A 22222-nucleotide genomic window follows, 5' to 3' on the forward strand; every position below is an offset into this window, starting at 1 on the left:
TAATCAGGCTCATTTTCATTGTATCTTTTTTCTTTTTAATTTCATAACTTGCCAAAAATACTTTTGGACAACATCTAAACAACTTAGACTATAAAGTAAACATGTGAAACAGGTGAAAATGATTTTTCAATGTCCACGTTTATAGTGAGTAGGGAAGACGGCTAAAGCAGATGACAGCTATCATAAAGTTCACTTTATTGTTTTAATCCCCGGCTATCATTTTCATGCATCTTTGTAGCGGTGATAGTGAGCAGTGAGTCATTCATGTCTTCCTCAGACGGGCCGGTAGACACTGACCGAGGACGTGCGAGTTATACGTCAAACATGCTGCGTTTCTACCTGAATAAAATCAGATAATCAGATTAATGGCTGCCTTTCTCATACATCGTACATCTTGAAATCACAGACCTTTTCAGAGTAAACAAGTGACAGGATCACTCTGTTCAAAAGTGAGTTTAGGGAAAGAAAAGGAAAAATACAACAAATTACCAAACTACCAGTGTGAGTGCCCTTGCTATGAGGCAGACTTAATGATTAAAAAAACATTTTAAACACAGACCTTGTAGTGAAAAATAATTGGGGTTTTATATACGCCAGCATATTTACAGTTTTTGTTTATTAAATAACATAAATAACAATAAAACGCATACATAACACAGAATTATTGGTGTAAGTGTACAGTCACAAACCAGCTTGTTTTCATAATACCTTCTGAAAGGCTCTTTCTCAGCAAGTGATGCACTTTCATGAGAAATTTTAAAGTAAGTTTTCCTTATTCAAAAGATGAAAAAGAGAGCAACCCTCTTTACCTATTCTCCTTGTCTGTGGTTAACTTATCCAATAAACTCAGTGCATCTGGGCATGTAGACATGGTCAGAGGGACACACTGAAGTTTAAACTGAGCATCGTAATCGGGAACAAAGGCGATTTATGTGACTTTGTACGTGGCATGGTTGACTTTGATGGGCTGGTTGGAGTATTTTAGAAATTACTGGTCTACTGGGATTTTCAGCAAAGAGAATGATCCGTAAAATATAGAAAATACCCAGTAAGTGTTAGTTCTCTGCGTGAAAATGCCTCTTTGATGCCAGAATTACAGGAGAATAACCAGATTGCTTTGAGCTGATAAGAAGGCAACAGTAACTCAAATACGAACGTGGCTCAGGGGGTTGGGAAGCGCATCTGTAACCGGAAGGTCGCCGGTTCGGTCCCCGGGCTCTCTGTCCTGGTCGTTGTGTCCTTGGGCAACACACTTTACCCTACTGGTGTTGGCCAGAGGGGCTGATGGTGCGATATGGCAGCCTTGCTTCTGTCAGTCTGCCCCAGGGCAGCTGTGGCTACAACCGTAGCTGCCTCCACCAGTGTGTGAATGAATAGTGGCATTGTAAAGCGCTATATAAATCCAATCCATTATTATTATTAAATTACAACACATCAGCAGAACACCATGTCGGGTACTACTCCTGTCAGCTAAGAAAGGGACTGAGGCTCCAGTTTGCACAGGCTCGCCAAAACGGGACACCAGAAGGTTGGAAAAATGTTGCCTGTTTGGATGAATCTCAGTTTCTGCTGTGACATTTGGATGGCAGGATCAGAATTTGATGTAAACACCATGAAAGCATGGATCCATCCTGCCTTGTATCAGTGTATCAGTGGTTCAGACTCCTGTGGGGAAATGGTGTGGGAAATATTTTCTTGGCACACTTTTGGGCTCCTTAGTACCAACTGAGCATCGTTTAAAATCCACAGCCTATTTGAGTGTTATTGCTGACCATGCCCATCCCTTTATGATCGCAGTGTGCCTGTGTTTTGATGGTTGGTTCTAGCAGGATAACACACCATTTTATGAGGGTCAGATCATCTCAAACTGCTTTTTTGAACATGACAATCAGTTTGCTGTATAATGACCCACAGTCACCAGATCTCAATCCGATAAAGCACCACTGGGATGCAGTGGAACAGGATGTTTTCATCATCCGACAACAGCTGACAAATCTACATAAACTGTGCGATGCGGTCATGTCAACATGGACCAAAATCTCTGAGGAATGTTTCCAGCACCTTGTTGAATCTGTGCCACGAATAATTAAAGCAAAGACGATCTCTGATTACTCTCTTTTCCACAGTTGGGCGTTTTTGTAAGAGAACACTACTAGAAATTCATCAGCAACTAAACAGAATAACAAAGAGGCATTATCACATGTGTGCTTTGAATATTTAGTGATCAGCTTACACAACAAACATTATGTGCTGTTGGCTCCCACATCAAATATGCAACAGATCTCCAGATGAAGTGTGTTCAGTGTTAATAGGTCAGAGATGGCAAATAATAATCGCAAGATGATTTTGTTTTGATTTGCACACATAGATAAAATAGACAGATAGTAAGTATTATTTATTGTTTTATTGTCCTGCAGAGCACACCGGTGTGATGCAATTGGTGTAATGCAATCTCCTATTTGAATCTAGCACAAAGGTTACCTTTCAAACCAAAAGGCCTCACCGTGAATGCAATCAAGAAGTTACCTCTAGGCTCTGTCTGAGGCCAGTATAACACACTGAAGCTTTACACTTATTGACAAGCTTTAAACCTTTGAACCTGAGGCCGAATTTAGATAAAATAATCCAATTTCTTATTCACCGCTGTCTCGGTCCTGACTCAGACCACTCAGTGTTGTCACTCCTGTGAAGAATGCAAAACATTAGTGTCATTCAAGTAAAGGGTTGAAGGTCACAGCAGTAAAGATGCTTTAGGGGAGAATCAGCCAATTTTAATATCACTTCAGTCGAGATTTTAAAGCAGTGAACCGCTTTTCCCTAACATGTTTTTATACTCAAAAGTTACTGCTTTACTGCACAGAAAAGGATTGCATAACTTAGTTATTGACATGTTTTACAACCTCTGCAGTGAGCTTAAGGAGATAAAGCCTTCCCTGTAGGTATTTTGTAAGCAGTTCACAGGTGCTTAATCCGCGTTACAGTCATAATCATGCAAAATGCAATATAATACTCCCCAGTCTGGACACTGTGTCCAAAACAAAACAAAACCACTGTGTAACCATTGTGTAAATTGTAGTTCTCCAGTACACTGTGTCTTATCTGCCTTTCCTCAGCTGCAAGTAGTAGGGACAAAAATCAATGACATGGAAAAGCTAGTTTGTATTTTGTGTTTTTATTTTAAAAAGTCTCTCAAAGTCAAAAAGACACAAGCATTCCTGTGCAGGGACTGTAGTGAAGCTATAAAATGTGATTTTTTTCATGTATTGCCAAGCTAACACCATTCCCATTTTCTTTTATTTAAAAAAAAGAAGAAAAAGAAGAAAAAAAAGAAGTGTTTTCAGCTTTTATTTGCTTCTCCTATGAAGAACAAACGGACTTAGACTGTGAAGCTGTCGTCCCTCTTGTGAGCTCTTTCATGTGCCATATTGACGTGGTATTATGAGACAACAAAGGCAGAAACTACAGCAAACCAGCAAGAAAAAGCAGCGACGAGAGAAAACGAGGGGGAAATAATGGAAAAACTTGAGTGCTCTTTCAAATCTCTCTTAGGAAGAAAATGTGGTCTGATAAAATACAAACACATGCATCGATGCTACACTGCCTCAGCGTCAGCTTGGACTTACGCTTTAATCACTATTTTGATGGAACATTTGTCTGTGTCTCTTCATCACAGTTATTGATTTGATTTATGTGATAGCCACATTAACATAAAAAAAATCAATACTCATTATTTAAACCCACGAGAGGAGAACATAAGCAGCAGGACCACATTAAATGTTCATTCACTGCAGAGGTTCAGTCCAAAAGGTTGTAATTCTGCTGAGATGTGTAGCAGTCAACATTTGTTATGTTTTTGGGATAAAAAAAATATATATGGCGAGTAATAGTGGACATAAATTGTCTGAGCAGAGTGATGCAAAAGTGTTTTTGACAAATTTCACAGAAGCTAAAACTAGAGATCTAACTCTTTTATGCCATCCTTTTCTTTCAGTATAAACTGACTGGATTGAATATTATACTCATCAGCTGAACTGGACTTTGCATGGATCTTGGCTTGATTTGGTTAGTTTATTGGCCTTTTTTCCCGCTACAATTGCAGCACCATAAGTTCTCAATAGAGTTCTTTTTATTTTACTGCCAGCCTTGAGTGCCATGCTGTCAGCAGCAGGCTCCACATAAAAACTTTCATTAGCTCTTGCAACCAACTCGACAGTCTGCTCAAGCCTTCCTTGTACAGTTTGAGATATTTTGCTCTCTTAGCTGAGTGTAGCGATGATGCTATCTCCTCAATAACTATACTTCATTAGCACATTTTGGCAAACAGCTATGTAACCACATTAAAATGAGCCGGTCCTGTGCTACCATAATAAGTACTCTTAATGTTATTCAGCAGGAAACGCACAAGTATTTTGGATGAATGAGTTTTCACTGGAGGTGGGTTATGCAGTCAAAATGATGATATGGATGTATAACAGTGCTATAATGCAAACACACAGTGTCCTCACTGTGTAGTGTAAAGGCTCAGTGACCTTTATTCTTGAAAACCCTGAAAATCCCACATTCACTTTATTCATATTTATTCTCGTTTAAGTAGCACTTGGTATTCTTTTCTCCTTGAAGACTTCGTTAGAATCTTCACCTTTACTAAAATAACATTTAAAAAAATCCCAAAACCATCTGCATTAATAAAAGATGACTCATGGGTGGTGTCAGAAGAGCTCAGTTACAGTACCCAGTTCTACACGTCTACAGCTCACAGTCAGACAAACACTGAAAGAGTGCCTTCAGGTTCAGTGGGGCATTCAGCCCCATTCATTCTCTGTCGTTGGCCTCAGGTTATCGCTCTGATATTTAATTAAGGAGCTGAATTCTGTTATGAAAATGTTGCTGAAGCTGAACAATAAGTGAGGTACATCCAGTAAAGTATTATCATATTATATTATAAAATTAAGCCTTCACCTGCATGGCTGCTAATTAGGATAATCTAGATCCTGAATTAAACAATTAATCAGAGCTAAATCCTCTTTATAGGCCATTTTATCCTTGCAAAAGCCTTTTGGACCCCATTGAGTGCTGTATTGAGAAAGCACCCTGATGCCACAATGAAGGTGCTAATAGCATTACAGATCTGGATAAAGGGAGATATGGCACAGCCTGATGAGTGCATAAACAACCAAGCTGTTCTGTAATGACACCTTCATGGGTCATTTGGAGCTTCATTTTCATTCTTTACAGCTTATTCGTTTCTATCGTCTTTACCCAATGGTCTGCTTGGTCTTGTTTGTTGAATATCTAGCAACAGAAACACCAGGAGCCACAAGTGGTCCAGACTTTTTTCCCATCACAGTGTGGATCCTGCTCTGAAACCTAAACTGTGATGAGGATAATTAGCACAAACAATGTTATAGAAGAAATAGAATTTGAGCGACGCCACATATAAAGTCAAAGGAGGTGGAGGGGCTCTCCATCTTTCACCAACCCCCATAAAATATAGAAGAATACAGTTTTCTTTCATGATTAATTGATTAAGCTTAGAGTTAGAAACACACTGTTTTTAGTTTTTGTTTCACCAGTTTGGTTGATTAATATTAGCTTAGTAGAAAACACAATGACCCACTTTTCTGGTTGATTCAAGGCCTTTTTTCACTCTTGGTTTAGGTAGTTTGTTTTGGAAGTGTGTTTTGATAAATAAGAATTTGGGAGAGAGGTTTAGTATTGTGAGACTTTAAAAAAAATTAACTTGCATTTAAAATGCTTACAGTTCTTTTAAACAATTGATTTAGGTGCTCTAACATAATTTGGGGGCTTGCCTGGGATTTGGAACCAGAACCTACTACAAATCCAGTTCTTGCTGATGGATGTGGCATATTTTTTGCATCAGGCATTACCAAAGTTTTTACAGTTCACCCTGAGAGAGGCATGAAAGGTGACATTAAACGCTACATGTATAAAGGCTAATTTACGCCTGGATGTAGATGTAAAACTGTCTGTGAAGCTGGATTTAAGAAATAAGTGCTTAAAGCTTTAAAAACATTTTTAGCGCCATCTTCTGTCAGTACAACAGTCAATCTTAATAATCCCCACCCACCCACACACACAATGCTGTAATTACTGAATAAACAAAACAAAACACACAATTTCCAGAGTCCTCTAAAATGCTTCGGGGCCTCATACAGCAGCAGACAAGATATATTCCTTTTGGAACAAAGAGAAACTATTTATGATCAGTTGTGCTGTGATAGATGTTAAAAATGGATGGGTGCTAATTAGTGAGAACCTTTAGTCTTTAGTACATCAGACTGTGCCTATATACTAATAAGAAGCTACTCCTTCACAACAAAATATCAGAAAACAATGGTGCATTGACCATAGAATATTAACAAACGCACGTGTATTTGACCAAAAGTGACTGTACACAGACTCCCCTATTGTTCTTGGACTATCATCAAAGTCACACAGTAGGTTTGAGCCAAACACAAAGCTTGTCCCCACCAAAGATCAAAGCGCGGTCGAGGCTTTCATGCGGCCCACTGCATTGTGTTCATCATGAGCCACTTTGCCTTTTGTTCATTCATGTAAATGGAGATGATGAAAGAGGTGGTGTTGCTGCAGACGAGCCAATCTGAGTCGTGCTCTGAGAGACCAGCAGAGCACTCTGGCTTCTCCTCTGAAATCCCCTGTAAGCTCCTACAGTATATCTTCGTGGCTCACTGAAATATTAATCGGGCCTGGAGCAAAAGGGGCAAAGCCACAAAAATCACATATACAGAAGCACATGTGAATGAGCACACATTTACGGACACACACACACACACATTGTTCAGGCCACAGGACTTGTATCATTCAGTGGCTCAGTGCTTTTGATATCTACTGACTGCATGGCTCACTGTGGAATATTGAGCCTCAGACATAACTTCCTCCCCAGAGACAATAGAGGAAACTGCAGAGCTCTTCTACCCTACTGCTGTTCACTGAACACAAAGCATACACACTTGAAAATGGTCCTCCTATATTTCACGCCACAGAATCAGTGTGTATTGCTTGTGTGTGCAATACACCATCTGGCATTACAGTTTTATGTTCTGAACAGTAATTAATTCAGTCACCCCAAAGGAGGCTCTGTGCAGTAACAAATAGAGATGTCAATAACCAGTCATGTAGGGATGACAAGCACAGACAAGAGTTCAGATTTGTGGTAAGCAATATTCCAATTTTGCTTGCAGCGGTTGCAGTTTCTGGACTTATGCTTTCCAAGACATGATTGAATTTGAATGTATTTTGTGGCATTTAAAGGTCAGTGCTTCTCATCGTATGTAAAAAATACTTATCTAAAAACATCCGAGATGGAACCACTTTAAGTTTTAAGCATTCTATATTGTCAAAATTCTCAGTTCACTTTTTAATTTGATTTGTTGTTGTTTTTTCCCTTCTTTTTCCTGCGTCTGATTGCACTGTAGACAAAGAGGGAACAAACTGCTGTACAGGGAAGTGAAAATGATGCAAAGTGCCAAAAAGAAGATGCCAGGACTTGTCAGTTTTAATGTCCTTAGCCATGCTGAGGCCAGCTTACTACGTCTGAGCTCTGTCGCTGCATGTGTCAGCTCATTCCAATCCAGTGTTTGTCATAAAGACAGCAGCACTCACAGATCCTGGCACTGTTTATGCACAGCCTAGTTTCCCACAAAGTTGGGAATGGAAAGAAAATCTCTACACTTACACACACCCACAATTGTACTTTGTACATTGCAGTGGGTAAATGTTCGTGTTTCTCTATGACAGCGGGATTACACACCTGATCAGGCCCACACTGCACCAGAAAGATCACTGAACAATGAAAAAAGGCAACAATAACAATATCAGTAACAATAAAAACACCTCTACACAGTCTTTTTTCTTTTGTTTTCTTCTTACATGCGCACCAGGCAGGATTAACCACAACAACTAATGATGCAGATCTCCATTCGTTTTCCTCTGCTAGTGCTGAAGCCCACTGGCTCCCAAGGGAAAGTGGATGGTGCTCGCTCAAAGGTGGATGAATCACTGGGGAAATTTGGGTACAGTTCTGACTTTCTTTAGCGCGCACACCCAAGCCGTTTGGGCAAATATAAGGGAGGAATTATATAACTACAACCGGAAACCGCAGAGACAACTGATATTTTAAGGGAATTAGCCACCAGGCATAACCTGAAATAAACATAACTATTTTTCTAAGGAGGACACAAGCACCAGCAGCAAACAGAAACTTCTCTGGGAACATCGAAAACGACACTTTCAAAGTAGTCTTGTAAGGTATCACGTTGCATAACATCTTCGGGGTCGTGTCGTGTCCACCCGCCGTACCAGCAGGACAAACACGCCGCATGAACTCTTAATGCCAGCGCCTCTTTAACCTAACGTGTCACCTGAACGCACCGCGACAATAACCGGATTACAATTTGGCTTCCCACAAAATGTCGAAATTCCCATCAAGTCGCTCTCTTTGCAGGTCTAATGAGTCATGACATTAACTGAGCCTAAGGTTGTTCCTCCCACGCCCCTCCAGCCCACTCCTCTCTTTATTTAAGGCGCTCCTCTGCTGCAACACTCAGAGCAGCAGGCGCACAGTCAGCGCAGCTCTCTCCTGCCGCCGCGGAGGGACGAGAGCTCCAGCTTTGTCACGTTTTCCCGGATTTACCCGTCAGCTCGTCACGATGAGACTTGTTCCAGTCGTGCTGGCGGTTACGGCTCTGTTGACAGGTAGGTGAAAGAGTTATGCCCGTCTTTTCATTCTGTTTTTTCACCCCCGTTTTTTGTTGAGTGCTGTACAATAAGTTTCTTCAGGACCATGGACAGAGACGCCATCGATTCCTCAGATTCGCTACAAGCAAACTATTCGCTTATCAGCCTATATGTTTAACACAGATACATTTTTTTTAATTATTCCAATGCAGGAAATCTTGCGCTTCCAGTTGGTAAAGAAGAGCAGAGAGAGGATGTGGTATGTTTTTCGATTCGTTGCTTTTTAATCAAAGCATTTTCTGTGCAAAGATCTATATTGTTTATTTAGCTCATTTGATTTTTCCAGGTAACACGATGTTTGGTTGAAGTTCTGTCCAAAGCTCTCTCCAAACCGGACTCTCAGGTCGATCAGCAATGCAAAGACATCATCCAAGCAGGTCTGTAGCACAAATGATCGGTTGGATAATTCCAGGATTGTTATTATTATTAATTTTTTTAACCTTCAGACGGGTAAAACAGCACTCAGAGCGCAAGTGAGAAGCTCAAAGCTTTGAGCAGGTATAAAATCAGGCAGCATTACATTAAAAATGATCATAGTTTTCACATGACTTCTCTAAAAAAAAGTAGTGCTGATTTCCTCAGATCATTATTCTTTTGATCTAAAGGTTAAAATTCCACTACAAATCCATCATAACTTGCACCTGTGTAGCTCTTTGTGGATTGTTTATAATATTTCTTTTGCTCTGTCACAGGTATTATACATGCCCCGTTGGACAAGAAGAGTGGGGATGGCTCAGTAACTCATGAAGAGATAGTCAAAGTTCACGCAGAGCCAGTGGCAAAGGCAGCAGATGTGAAAGACATCGAGGAACTCCTGAAGTCTGTGGAAGAAAAAAGAGAAAACCCAGAAGATGAGCGCAGCCAAGAATCCTGGAGTCTGGGTGATGAGAAGGACAAGAGACATGAGAACGATGTGGAAGAAGAACGGGAGAAGAGGAGCAGCTGGAGGCCTGGAAGATTCCACCAAAGAAGGCACAAACGAGGAGAGGAAGAAGAGGATGGCGAGCGCAGCCAAGAGAGTTGGGGAGTAGATGAAAAGAGGTCAGACGATGAGGAAGAGGAAGATGAAGACAGAGAGAAGAGGAACTGGAGGCCTGGAAGATACCACCAAAGAAAACACAAACGAGACGAGGAACCTCTAGGAGAAAACGAGGTAGATGAGGAACGTAGCCAAGAGCGCTGGGAAGCAGATAAAAGGCACGGGGATGAGAATGAGGAGGAGAGATACAAACGCATTTGGAAACCTACACATCGCTATCATCACAAGAAAACCCTCCACAAACGCAGCGACGAGCCATCAGAGGGCGAGGAAGATGGAGAACGTAGCCAGGAGTACTGGGATTTTGATGCCGGAAGAGATAAGAGGGACTGGAGACCTGGCAGGTACCACCAGAGGAGACACAAACGAGATGAAGAGCTGTCAGAAGAAGCCAAAGAGGAGCCAGAAGAAGAACGCAGTCAAGAAGACTGGGATTTTGACACTGGAAGGGAGAAGAGAGAATGGCGGCCTGGCAGGTACCACCAGAGGAGACACAAACGAGATGAAGAGCTGTCAGATGAAGCTAGGGATGAACCGGATGATGAACGCAGCCAAGAAGACTGGGATTTTGACACTGGAAGAGAGAGGAGGAACTGGAGGCCCGGCAGGTACCACCAGAGGAGACACAAACGGGATGAAGAGCTGTCAGATGAAGCTAGGGATGAACCGGATGAAGAACGCAGCCAAGAATACTGGGGTTTTGATACCGGAAGAGATAAGAGAGACTGGAGACCTGGCCGATACCACCAGAGGAGACACAAGCGAGATGAAGAGCTGTCAGAAGAAGCCAGAGAGGAGCCAGATGAAGAACGCAGCCAGGAATACTTTGATTTTGACACTGGAAGAGAGAAGAGAAACTGGAGACCCGGCAGGTACCACCAAAAGAAAAACAAACGAGATGAGGAGCTCACAGAAGAAGACGCGCAGGCGGCAAAGGACAGAGATGCAGCTTTGAGGTACTTCAAATATTTTTTTCACGTCAAACGACTTCTACTGTTAAGTGTTGCAGGTTCATTGCCTGCAATCTGGAGCACAAAATACTGCAGATTACTGTAAGAACAGAGAATAAAAGCCAAATCTCACAAATGAAACATGTGCTGCCATAAAAAACGAATAAATAAGAAGAAGTTGGTAAAAATCTAACCATTTTTCAGATATCTTGCTGAGAAGCGCAATCCCTGGATTTACCGAGGCTTCTACCACCCAGCCTGGTTTAAAAGGGATTCAGAAGAACACACTGCAACCTCAAACAAGGTAAGCACGAGGTTGTGACAATACCGCGTTTGACTGAAGATAATCAACTGCATATAACTGCTCTGTGTGCTACATCAAAGAGCGCTTAGTTTTGACATTTTTCAACAGAATGTTACTTCACCCAGTCTGAAGTCACTGTATATTTTTGTAGACACAATGTATTTTTTTCCTTTTTGTCTGTTCAGATGGATGAACTGACCAAGTTGCTGAGCTATAAGATAAACCAGCTGGCTAACCACTCTCCTCAAGAGGAGGCAATGAGGAGCTCACAGCAGAGAGCACTTACACCACAGGAGGTACAAAAAAAAAGGCTGCATTCACAAGTGCAAAAAAAAAAAGTGTTTTATGCCACTGATGAAGACTGAAAATTAGTCTTGGAATCACGTCTGCTACTTATACTGATGACCAGAAGGGTTCAGACAACAAACAGGTAATTTAATATTACAAAAAGTCAGTTCATACAAAAGAACGCAATCTGATAAAAACCACACTGCACTCTGCAGCTGTTTCTGTAAACTATTTGCACCACATTTAGCTGACCTAGTAAAACCACAGAGCGCATCACACACCTCCACCGCACCGCTTCACGAGGAGAAAAAGCAGCTCGTCTCATTAGGGACATCTCTAGCCTGCACCGTGATCCTGGGATTTATCCTTCAAAAAGCTCAACGCATCTGTGCAAATGCACATCAAGAACCGCCCCTTGTGAGCATGTCCTCAAAACATAAAGGAGAATCTAACCAGTGCGTTCATGAGCAGCGACTCGTCTGGCTTGCTTTGAATCTGCGTGCTGACTTCCTCACAGCGCTTCTTTTTTTTTTTTTGCTCTCCCTGCACCAGCGTTTTATGAGTGCTGCAGTAATCACAGTAAGAACCACATGACTGCAGCTTCTCAGAGCAAACAAAGTTATAATATACCCATTAAAAAAAAAAGAACTAGAGCCTACAGAGACCTCCCTGTCTTTGAAGCAGAAAAACAAATTAGGGAGGCGATGGCATAATGATTTATTAGTTCTTCAGCAATGCAACTACAAGCATGACGAGGGACTAGTTAACCTAAATGACCAATTACAATATTTTATTTGAAGCAGGCACAGGGTGGCGGGGGAAATAGAAGGAAATGTATGATCATTCAGTCCTGATTTCTATTCCAAATGTGATGCTGTTCCAGCAGGAAATGTTGGTAATGTGTTAATCTGTGTTTTTCAGGAGAAAGAGCTACAGAACCTGGCAGCGATGGATATGGAGTTGCAGAAAATTGCAGCCAAGTTGCATGAAAACACTGCATAACTGAAAAACAAAAAAAAAAAGTTGCAATTTTACTGTATGTCTGCCAGTTTAGTGTGCTTGCAGTGTTAAAATGAAGAAAAAAAACAACAACCCTGGAGCCTTGCCAAAGCATTTTAGCTGAGTTTTCGTTTTTGTGATATTTTGATGTTATCAAATCAAACAGCATGGGAATGGCTTGGATGTTTATATTCAGAGAAATGTAAAAACAATATATACATATATGAGATCATAATTACTTAAAAGTGTTCTGCAGAGTTTGTTCTGACTGCACTCAATAAACAGTTATTCTGGGACCAAACCAACATCTCTCCTTTATTTATTGAAGAAAAAACGTGGTCACACATTTGGTTCTTTCAGTACTGCTTTTTAATAATGTGCAGGTAGAAATGTAGCCCGCAGTAAAGCTGCATCAGCAACTGTTTCATAAAACAAATGGCAATTTCTGCAAGAATAACAAAATAAAATAAAAGCAAGTTATAACGTAGAATCTGGAAAGCATAAACTTTTACTTGTCTCAGGACAAAAACAACCAAAGCGGTTACTCTCGACACACAAACTATAAACTGGCTAACAATTTACTTCTCATCTCCACTGATGTGAGCACACCCGGCAGGAAAAAGTGTTCTGATGAATACAAACCAGACACTCGGTCTCCCCTTACTACTGATGGTGTCAAATCAGTTCAACATCACAGGAGGAAAAAAAAATCCCTACAGGCCTCTGGGAATGTGCCCTTAAAAAGATTTGATGCTTCTGTATTTGTTTATCCCTCCGTGTCTTCCAGTTTCTGTCTCTTTGGCGCTGGTTCTTCAGCTTGCTTAGAGCCTGCAGGTTTCGAGTGGTCCGTGGCAACGGTCGTCCCTGAGAGGAGGTAGCCCCCGCCCCCGCTCATTAGTAGCAGAGGATGTGTCCTGTCAGGCAACACCTAGGGACCAAACAGAGTCGCAGTCAGGAGACATTAACTCTGCAAGAATGGTTAGAGGGTGAATAACACTTTGGTCCTGAGAGTCTGCAAACATGCATTTATCTAGTTGCTGCTGCTTAGTATCCAATTCTGTAAGAAGCAATTGGAAAGAAAAGGAATGCAAAATAAAGAAAAACAAAAGTAGGGAGTCTAATAATTTATCAAGAGCAGTGGCAATTAATGTAATGTAGTGATGCTCCCAAATGTAGAAGGGTTTTATAAGTTAGTCCAAAGTAAAGTGTTTAGAAATAAAAGAAGCTTCAACAGGGATAATCAGCAACATCCCCGTGTTCTAATTAATTCAATGCTTGCAGTTTCTAAGCGGAGAATTCGATTCTTTTCTGGATTGTGTCATTACACATTGTGAATACTTATGGTTAAGCAATAGATCCTGGTGGGACAACAACCAATGAATCGAAAGATAATAATCCACAATTATTAATTTGGGCAAATATATTGGGCCACACCTCTTCATCTTTGAATAAAGGTGTCCCATGTCCACATGTGTATAAAAATCAAGCACCTAGCCATGCAGTCTGCATTTACAGACACTTGTGAAAGATCGGGTCCATCTACACAGTGTTTCAAAAGGTCTCAACGTTTATACATCGCTGCTATCATCAATTTGAGCACGACACTGTAACAGGATGCTATCGCAGCAAAAAGTTTGGGAAATTTATTTCTTGTTCGGCTGCAAGTGTGAAAATATTTACAAACCAAAGCAATTCAGCCACAAAGTGGAAGTCCATGTAACATTACAGACTGCTTAGGCAGACAGTGTTGAAAAAGCCTGGAGTTCCAAACCTCCTCTGACATAAACATCAGCACAAAACTGTGTGCTGGGAGCTCCAGGGCATGGATTTCCATAACCGAGCAAATGAGCTTCACATCACCAAGCACAATACCAGCGGAGAGGTATAAAGGTGCCAACACTGGACTCTGGAGCAGTGTTCTGTACAGTGACAAATCACACTTTGCTATCTGGTGGTCTGATGGGTGGGTTTGGGCTCCCTGCCTGTCTGTTTTGTTAAATTTGTAAAGTGTGGTAGAATAATAATAATGCCATGGGGTTGTTTTCCTGGATTGGCCTGCCCCTCTTTGTTCCAGTAAAGGAAAAGCTGGAACCTTTTCTGTTGCAGCATGATTGTGCCCCAGTGCAGAAAGCAAAGTCCACAAAGGTACGGCTGGATGAGATTAGTGTGGAAAACTTCAATGGCCTGCGTAGAAGCCTGAACTCAAGCTCACTAAACACCTTTAACGTGATTTAGTATGAAAACTATGGGTCAGGCCCTCACGTTGAACATCAATATCTGAGCTCACAAATCTTCTGGATGAGAGGGCAGCAGTTCCCACAGACACACTCCTAAATCTTCTTTAAACTCGGTTTTTATTGTTACCATCTACTTTTTTAGTACCTGCTCAGTTGGGGGTCCAAGCGGTATGAGTCAATGGGAAAGTGTAATGTCAACTCTGTATGCCACAGACTATCCAGTCAGCGGCAGCACTTAATTAGTCATGAGAGCAATTCCGTCACAAAAATAAAATAACAAAAAAAGTAGCAGTTGAGTCGAGTTGAGCAGAGCCGATGCTAATGGAAAAGAGGTAATTGTCTAAACAGTGATAAAGCAGTTAGCTGTGCTGATTTGAGTAATTATTCCCTGTTGCTTGTTGACTATGAGCCACCTTCATTATACTTTGATTATAGAATAGCTTCAAATGCAAAAAAAAAAAAAACAGAAAGCGCACACAGTGCAGAGTCCAAATATTTACCTGGTAATGTCTCAGCCAGGTGTCTGTGAGTCTGAGGTTGACTGTGCCGCCACATTCCTTGAGTTTCTTGAAGCACTCTATGAGAGGCTGCGGAAATCAACATAGAAAATATGACAGATTGCTCTTTCTAGCAACATGGGCATGAAGGAAGTTAATAAGTTCAAGCAACCTCTTGGCGGTGATAATGTCCATTGCATTCATGTGGTATGGCCCCCCCCCATTGGATGTCTAACCAACACAAGCCTGACTACAGTGGCAACTAATGAGAGATCTCACTTATTAGCTTTGTTCCGTATGGGACATGGAAGATCTTACCTCTATGTACTGGGAATAAACTACAAAAGGCCTGGAGGGTGAGAGGAATTTGAGCAGGCCCAAAAGGACGGGACAGGGGTGAAACCGGCTCGCTATAACCAGCCTGCAGGTGAAGAAGAGAGAGATGATCAGGCAAACAAGCCTAGTATGAAATACACTGTCAGCTGTACAGGAAATGCGTAGGTAGGCAATACTGCAATTCAGTAACTAATGCTGCATGCAAGACATTAACGCAAGACTCAAGGATTTACTACCTTCCTGTAGTAGACATTCGTACTATATTTCAGAGAGCTGAACGAGAGAGAGCGAGTCAAAAAGGGTGATTTAGGACAATGTGATTATCATAAAGCTGCAGTGATTTAGAGGGGACTCAATAAAGAAACAAGCTCAACACTTGTACTCCAGTCTCAGATGTCACCTTGATAACAATTTATCCATCAGTCACAAAACAACTATAAGGCGTTCTTCACTTTATATGAGAGGAAGCTGCTGAGCAATCAATTTACTTACCCCGTAAAGGGCAATGTACAATAGTCAATATGTGTGTGCTCAGAAGAAACAAATAATTTCTAATGACTTTTATGAGATAGTTAATGACACTATAATCATTCATAAATTTCTCATCCCTGCGATCTACAGTAATTGCTTCTTTTTCTTTTTAATGACCTGGTTGAATATGGAGTAATTTTTAAAAAGGCAGAGCCGGAGCGGAGAGAGGTGGATGTTAGAAAGAGCGGGATGAGAGACAGAAATGTCGATGTAGGAATAAAATCGGACACCAACCCGTCGGCATTCCTTCCTTTCAGCAGGGCGGCGGTAGCTGCCAGCTTCCTCTGCTTCTCCTCTAGTCTCAGCTTTTTCACCTGAGCCTGTAGAAAACCAACAAACCCTGAGGTCAGGAAACCATATGATCGTATGTGAGAGTCAATGATGTGTCAGCATCATTGATGACTGTGTCCAGTTGTTTAGTGATGATATATTACCCGTCCAATAATACTATTTATGCTGCCTTTTAACTTTGGCCCTGTCAACAAATGCTACTGTCATCCTTGTTTGTTTGTTTTTTTAAATAGTTTTAAGACTTAATGTGTTTTTACATCCATTGTTTTTTGGTTATGGTCAGAATTAGTAGATGAGTATTTAGACATGTAGTTTTTTTGTGTGTTTTAGTTTCTTTTCACTCAGCTAATCCTCCAAGTGAACCAAAGGTGCCACCACAAACCACATGAGAACGAGACAATAACATGGAAAATTCATCCCTCATATTTTTTATGTATTAATACACATCTATGTTATGTATTAATAGTACAGCCGAGAATGCAATCCATACATGGCTACAGAAACGACTCAATCTTGCAGTGTGCACTTGCGAGTTGGGTCGGATCACGTTGTCACCATAAAGAAACTGCTCTGGAATTAGTTTGGAACTGAACTGAGACCACCTCCTCCAAAGGGTCTCCGTATGATTGCTTTAGTCTGCACACGAGCACGATTACAGTGTCCACATCTGTACTGATTAACTGCACCAAAGAGGAATACTGTCCAGCCAACAGAATTTTTATTATGCAACTTACGCAACCAAGCATGCAGTGCCATAATATTGTGCTGTGGATGGAAGCGCCAACTGTCATCTAACTTAACTTCACCAACCTTCAAAAACCTTGCCGGCACTTATTTACTCATGTTCCTTTTTTGAGTCCAAAGTGACAGGAGGCTGGTATATTTTTGTTTTTTAGGACATAAATCTTCTTTAGATGTCGAGTACCTCACTAGCTTAATGATAACTACTGCTAAATCTGCACACCCATACATATCTTCTTTGCCATGAAAACATGGAAGCCACATTTGACTGTCTGTGCAACTTCTATGAAGTCAGAGTAGCAACTTCATAGCAGCATAAAGAATTGGGAGTATTTACTCTAAATGGTGCCTCTGTGTTTGCTTCCTTTTGTGAAGTGAGACTAGCAGGCTAGCTCCTGTTCCTGCTGACAACAAAACTAAGAGGATTGAGGGGGGAAAAAAAGGAAAGTGCATGAACGCTGGACATACCTTGGCTTCTTTGAGTTTATCCTTCTCCGTTTTCTCCACGTCCTGACCAGCATCATCACCAGTGTTGGTCACCATGCTCTCCTCCTCTGGAGTGCCTTGCTCTTCTGCCTCAGGCTGGTTTTGCTTCTTCTCTGCAGCCAAGTTCAACTGCTTTTCATGAGTATTCTCTGAAATGATAAAGCTTTGTCAGCGTAACATCGAACACCATAAAGTATGATTCAGTCTCTTGAATCATACTTTACGGGTCAAGTAAGATTTAGGTTATTGTTTTACTTTCTGAACTACTGAATTAAACTTTCTGTATGCTCACGTGAACAAATGAAGATCAAACGGAAGAGAGAAGCTGTACTTCTACATCTGAAACTAAAGGGGTGTAACTATCTTGAAAAGACTGTTAAAAAAAAAAAAAAAAAGGCGAGCCTTACCAGCAGTGGGGTCTTTGGCACTGGTGTCCAGAGTTCCTGCCAAGAGAGCGTTGACGTGGCAGATGGGAAACTCATGCAGCGTGTCGTGAAAATGCGCAGGAAAGCCAAAATTCTCCACTCCCGCCCGCACTGGCCCACCCCCTGGGTACATTTGGATCACTGATCCGTAGCCTGGATGAGGACGAAGCAAAGAGTATTTATTCAAAAGATCAAGGAAAAGATGTGTGCAAGAAGTACAAAACAAACAAGAAAAAAACCTTAATAACTGCACAGAGAAGAAGAAACTTGCCTCCCATTCTTTCCATGATGGATCCCAGTACAAGCCCAGCACAAGTCTCAAACACCAACACCTTACTGCCAGCGTGGATGTTCGCCAGAGTTAGCATCTGGGCAAGTGTGTCATACCGCAGGTGGCTGCGGCACATGGAAACATTTGTTTCATGTAGACATCTTACAGCTATTTAAAGAAAACACACTTACTCATAATTCACGTGCTGACTCACCAGATCTTCCCTGGTTCGCGGCCGTGGTACATCATAGCCAGGATGCGACAGGACGGTTTTAGAATCATCACCGTATTTTCATACCTGCAAAAGACGGGAACAACCGATAACACTAATTAAAACACAGCTCGTTAAATAACAGTCCAGAACAGGCTGTGGCTGTATCATATAAGTGACTCACTTTTTCTTCTTCTTCTTGATGTATTTAACCTGGGAATACTCAGTCTTATCTCCGAAAGTGGCGTGGTTATCTACGAGCTTCTTAATGATGTCCTGTGATGACCAAACACACATACAGTCGCTCGTCTCACTTTATGTTGGATTACAGCAATTTAATTAAATCCTAAAAACACAATGTTCCCACGAAAAGACAAAAACACAATGTGTTCTGTCTCTTTATTTTCCTACAACTTTGCTATCATGTATGCGGCACTCAACACCAAGCCTGTTGGTTCCCATTTAAGATGTGCAACCACTAAAATCTATTTTAAATAAATATGTCATATGTTTAACTGCTTGTTTACACAAGTCTCTAAAGCAGTAACTCATTTAGATGTGTACTGTGCTAAAGTCTTATGCCACCCCCTATTTCTTTACATTGTGCTAGGAAAACGGGGGAAAAGGTGCAGCACTTTATTGAAAAATCTTCAAGCATACATGAAAATACTATATATATAAATCAGAAATCGACAATTCTAATGACCAGCCTCAACTCTCTTAGGCAGCTTTCTTGCAATGTCTTTAAGTAGTCTTCAGGAACAGTTCTCCAGGCGTCTTGAAGGACATTCAAAGCTTTTCTTTGGACCTTGACTGCCCTTTGTCCCCTTGTCTGTCATGATGATCCCACACCAACAAAGTTGAGGTCCAGGCCATGACTGATAGTCTTCCATTCTTTGCATTTCTATCCAGGTTACTTCACTGGCACTATGTTTGGGATCCTTATCAAAATGAAGCTGCTGCAAATCAGATGTTTTCCAGGTGGTAATAGATGGTGGATCAATATCTGATAGTAATTTTCTGTGTTCCTAATTCCATCAGTTTTGCCAAGATCCTCAACACTACTGGCTGAAATGCAGTCCCAAACCATGACAGAGCCTCCACTGTGTTTTACAGATGGCCATAAACACTCCGTGCTGTACCACTCACCTGATCTATTCTGTTCTTATTTAGGAATATCAGGATTCATCGTTCCATGAGACTTATCGCCATGGATTCTCAGTGCAGTTCTTCTGTAATTTGGCATTCACAAATTAGAAGTGGACTTGTGAGATTTCGTTAAGGAAGTATTTCCTTCTGTAAAAATAGCTGCTGTTCCACTGAGATCATTTCTGATGAGGCTTCAGTAAACAGTGAAAGGATCAGCTGAATGGCCAAATGAATCTCTCAGGTCCCGTGTCATGACTTTACAGGATTTGTTCCCATTTCTTTATGACATGACTTTCACATAATGTTCATTGGCTTTAGATAGTTTTTCAGGTCTGCCTAGCTCTTAAGGCATCCCCTTGTTGGTGCAAAAGTACTATTATCAGTATTAACCGAGTTACCTTCTGTATTTTTCATATATTCAATTAAAGTCATCAATTAGAGATACTCGTCAACATTGGTTTTCGATCCAATTTGCAATGAAAAAAAAAAGTATTTTTTTACCATCACTCTGTAAGATAACAACTATAGGCAGTACTCTGACACATTTAAATGTGAAATTGTAAAGTTTCACATGTACCTGACCCTTCAGACCTTTCTCTTTAAGAGCCTCAATGTCATCCCTGGTCAGCTTCTGTGATTTGCCATCGTCAACAATGTTTCTGTTGTCTGTACCTGCCTCCACTGCATCTGGGAGGCACAAACAAGCACACAAAGACACTACTGTAAGTAAAAGGTTATAGAAAGTCTATGACATATTTATTTGGGTATAGAAGGTGGTCGTCACAAGTCCAAATGCAACTGGTAGCATAAAAGAGTCAGTTTTATATCTGAAAATATGAAAAAGACTTAAGATTTAACAGCAGGTTACACACCAAGGGGGCTTGCAGTGTCCTTGAGCTCATGTGGCTTTAGATTTCCTCCAGACAAAATTTCAAATGTGGTGCTGTACAGCTGTCCCACTGCATTATCGAGGAAGATCCACTGCTTCTCAAAAATCACCTTTCTAAGAGAGACAGAAAGAGCAGTTTGTTAGTATAATCTGCATAATACATCTCACTGCACACATGCTTTGATCTGAAAATAACAAATGAACACAAAAGCATCTTATGTGAGCTAATCCTCAGTCTATGCTTCTCGTAAAAATATTATGAACAGCACAAATTCAGTGAAGTATTTAAGGTGGTTAAAATGCTTATATTTTCCTTTAAAGCTGTCAACTTACTTCCTCGGCTGAATCTGCACAGCTTTGAAGATTTCCCCTCGTTTCAACACAACGTAGTCACCCTCTTTAATTCTGTACTGATTATCATCGTCTCCGTTGTCCGCCATAACGAAGCTCATAAACGAGCTAACTAGCTCAGCTGAACGATAAATGTTTTTCTCAGCTAATGATTCGGGGTCTTCGCTGTCAAGGCACAGTTCAAAAAGGCACTACACTACCCTGCATAAATAGCAAAATATCCCAAATTAATATTTCCACGTGTTAGCTTTCACTTCTCTAGCTTCTCAGGACGGCTAAACGAAAGCAGAGTGCTGCTGGTGCCATGCTTCGACTTACTTGCCTGTGATTGGCTGGTTAGACATCGACGAGCTCGCTAGCCAATAGGAGGGTATAGAGTGAATAGAAGTGCGCTAAGTTTAACTTTAGAGCTCAGAACAATCGATATCATGGGTACGGGGAGGGGAAAAGATGATCTTTCCCGAGAAAACGGCTTCATAGCGGGACTTAAAGAAGCATTGGAACTAATAATGTAAAATTATATTCTGTATATACAACGTGTTAATCTTTAGAGAACATTATGTGCAACACGGACGAATTTTATAATACTTATAGCAAATAAGGTCTTCTTCTCGTCATATCTATGCTTTTTATTATCTGTGACAATCACGGTGGTGCTGTTTTTGGATTAAGCTGCCTGCTAACCGGAGATCAGTTACATCTGTGACTAAAAATAGACTCAACATCTTTTTTAAAAAAAATGTTATATTTTGCTGTCACTGCCTTAATGCGTTGTAAAACTACATAGGTATTTTTGTCTTTTGTGTTAAGCACATTGAGTTTACACAGAATGACATATGCTGCATAAAGCTGTTGCCAATTCCAGTTAAATCTGGCAAAATATCTGTATGTTTTTGTATACTATCAGCTTAGAGCATTACAGTATAAAGTCGGGAGAAATCAAATATCACTGAAATACACTGAAAACTATTGTAGTTTTTGCTTTAATAATATGCTGACATTTGACATTTACTGAAGTCATGAATCCCCCATCCAACAAACTTAAAGGCCCATTTCAGTTTCCAGTCCAACGCAACCATGTGGTTGTTCACATTAGTGGAGGACTTGATTGTTGTTCTAATAATAGCATGTAGAAACTTGTAGAAAGATTTTTCCAGATCTGTGCAAATCTATTCCTCTGCAAGGCTTAAGATGCTTCCTTCAGGTGTTTATTTAAAACAAACAGACACTACCTTAACCGTAAAGCAGAGTGGACGCAGCATCAAGTCAGTGATATGTTTTGGCTACAGGATTTTAAAAAATAAAAAATGGGTTTTCCCAATAAACATAATCCCAAACGTACTTCTAAAACTGTGGCAAAATGTTTTGAGGTTAACATATTGAAGTGGCTGTAAAGGCCTGGCTTGAAGGCAAGAGAAGATTTGGGGTGATTGTTGACCAGCATTGTGC

At 40.8% G+C, this 22222-nt stretch overlaps 2 protein-coding genes across 3 annotated transcripts; one reads left to right on the forward strand and one right to left on the reverse strand.

Annotated features, from left to right (window-relative positions):
• Positions 1–8369: 8369 nt before the first annotated feature.
• Positions 8370–12559, forward strand: chgb (chromogranin B). The gene is made up of 7 exons (XM_005724926.1): positions 8370–8736; positions 8931–8977; positions 9065–9155; positions 9471–10773; positions 10972–11071; positions 11257–11367; positions 12281–12559. Exons 1-7 carry the CDS (start codon positions 8691–8693, stop codon positions 12359–12361), a joined length of 1779 nt encoding a protein of 592 aa, XP_005724983.1. The 5' UTR covers positions 8370–8690; the 3' UTR covers positions 12362–12559.
• Positions 12560–12709: 150 nt separating this feature from the next.
• Positions 12710–21123, reverse strand: trmt6 (tRNA methyltransferase 6 non-catalytic subunit). 2 transcript variants are annotated; one of them, XM_013908749.1, is made up of 12 exons: positions 21092–21123; positions 20406–20536; positions 20111–20220; positions 18569–18660; positions 18388–18471; positions 18174–18298; positions 17885–18055; positions 17460–17626; positions 16194–16279; positions 15411–15513; positions 15096–15182; positions 12710–13286 (listed from the first exon to the last, which is right to left on the reverse strand). In XM_013908749.1, the coding sequence occupies exons 1-12, from the start codon at positions 21115–21117 to the stop codon at positions 13125–13127; spliced, it is 1344 nt and encodes a 447-aa protein (XP_013764203.1). In that variant the 5' UTR covers positions 21118–21123; the 3' UTR covers positions 12710–13124. The 2 variants fall into 2 exon arrangements, with proteins under 2 accessions (XP_013764203.1, XP_005724984.1); XM_005724927.2 differs by lacking the exon at positions 21092–21123 and adding an exon at positions 20756–21083.
• Positions 21124–22222: the final 1099 nt, after the last annotated feature.

This window comes from Pundamilia nyererei, unplaced genomic scaffold (assembly GCF_000239375.1).
Source record: "Pundamilia nyererei isolate P.nyererei 1_Seehausen unplaced genomic scaffold, PunNye1.0 scaffold00013, whole genome shotgun sequence".
Classification (NCBI taxonomy): domain Eukaryota; kingdom Metazoa; phylum Chordata; class Actinopteri; order Cichliformes; family Cichlidae; genus Pundamilia; species Pundamilia nyererei.

Coding starts and splice junctions, on each gene's coding strand:
- chgb (XM_005724926.1), top strand. CDS start 8,691: ATGAGACTTGTTCCAGTCGTGCTGGCGGTTACGGCTCTGTTGACAG. Junction 8,978..9,064: donor AAGAGCAGAGAGAGGATGTG/GTATGTTTTTCG, acceptor TGATTTTTCCAG/GTAACACGATGTTTGGTTGA. Junction 11,072..11,256: donor ACACTGCAACCTCAAACAAG/GTAAGCACGAGG, acceptor TTGTCTGTTCAG/ATGGATGAACTGACCAAGTT.
- trmt6 (XM_005724927.2), bottom strand. CDS start 20,874: ATGAGCTTCGTTATGGCGGACAACGGAGACGATGATAATCAGTACAGA. Junction 18,299..18,387: donor CGCGAACCAGGGAAGATCTG/GTGAGTCAGCAC, acceptor CATGTGCCGCAG/CCACCTGCGGTATGACACAC. Junction 15,183..15,410: donor TTTATTCCCAGTACATAGAG/GTAAGATCTTCC, acceptor TGATTTCCGCAG/CCTCTCATAGAGTGCTTCAA.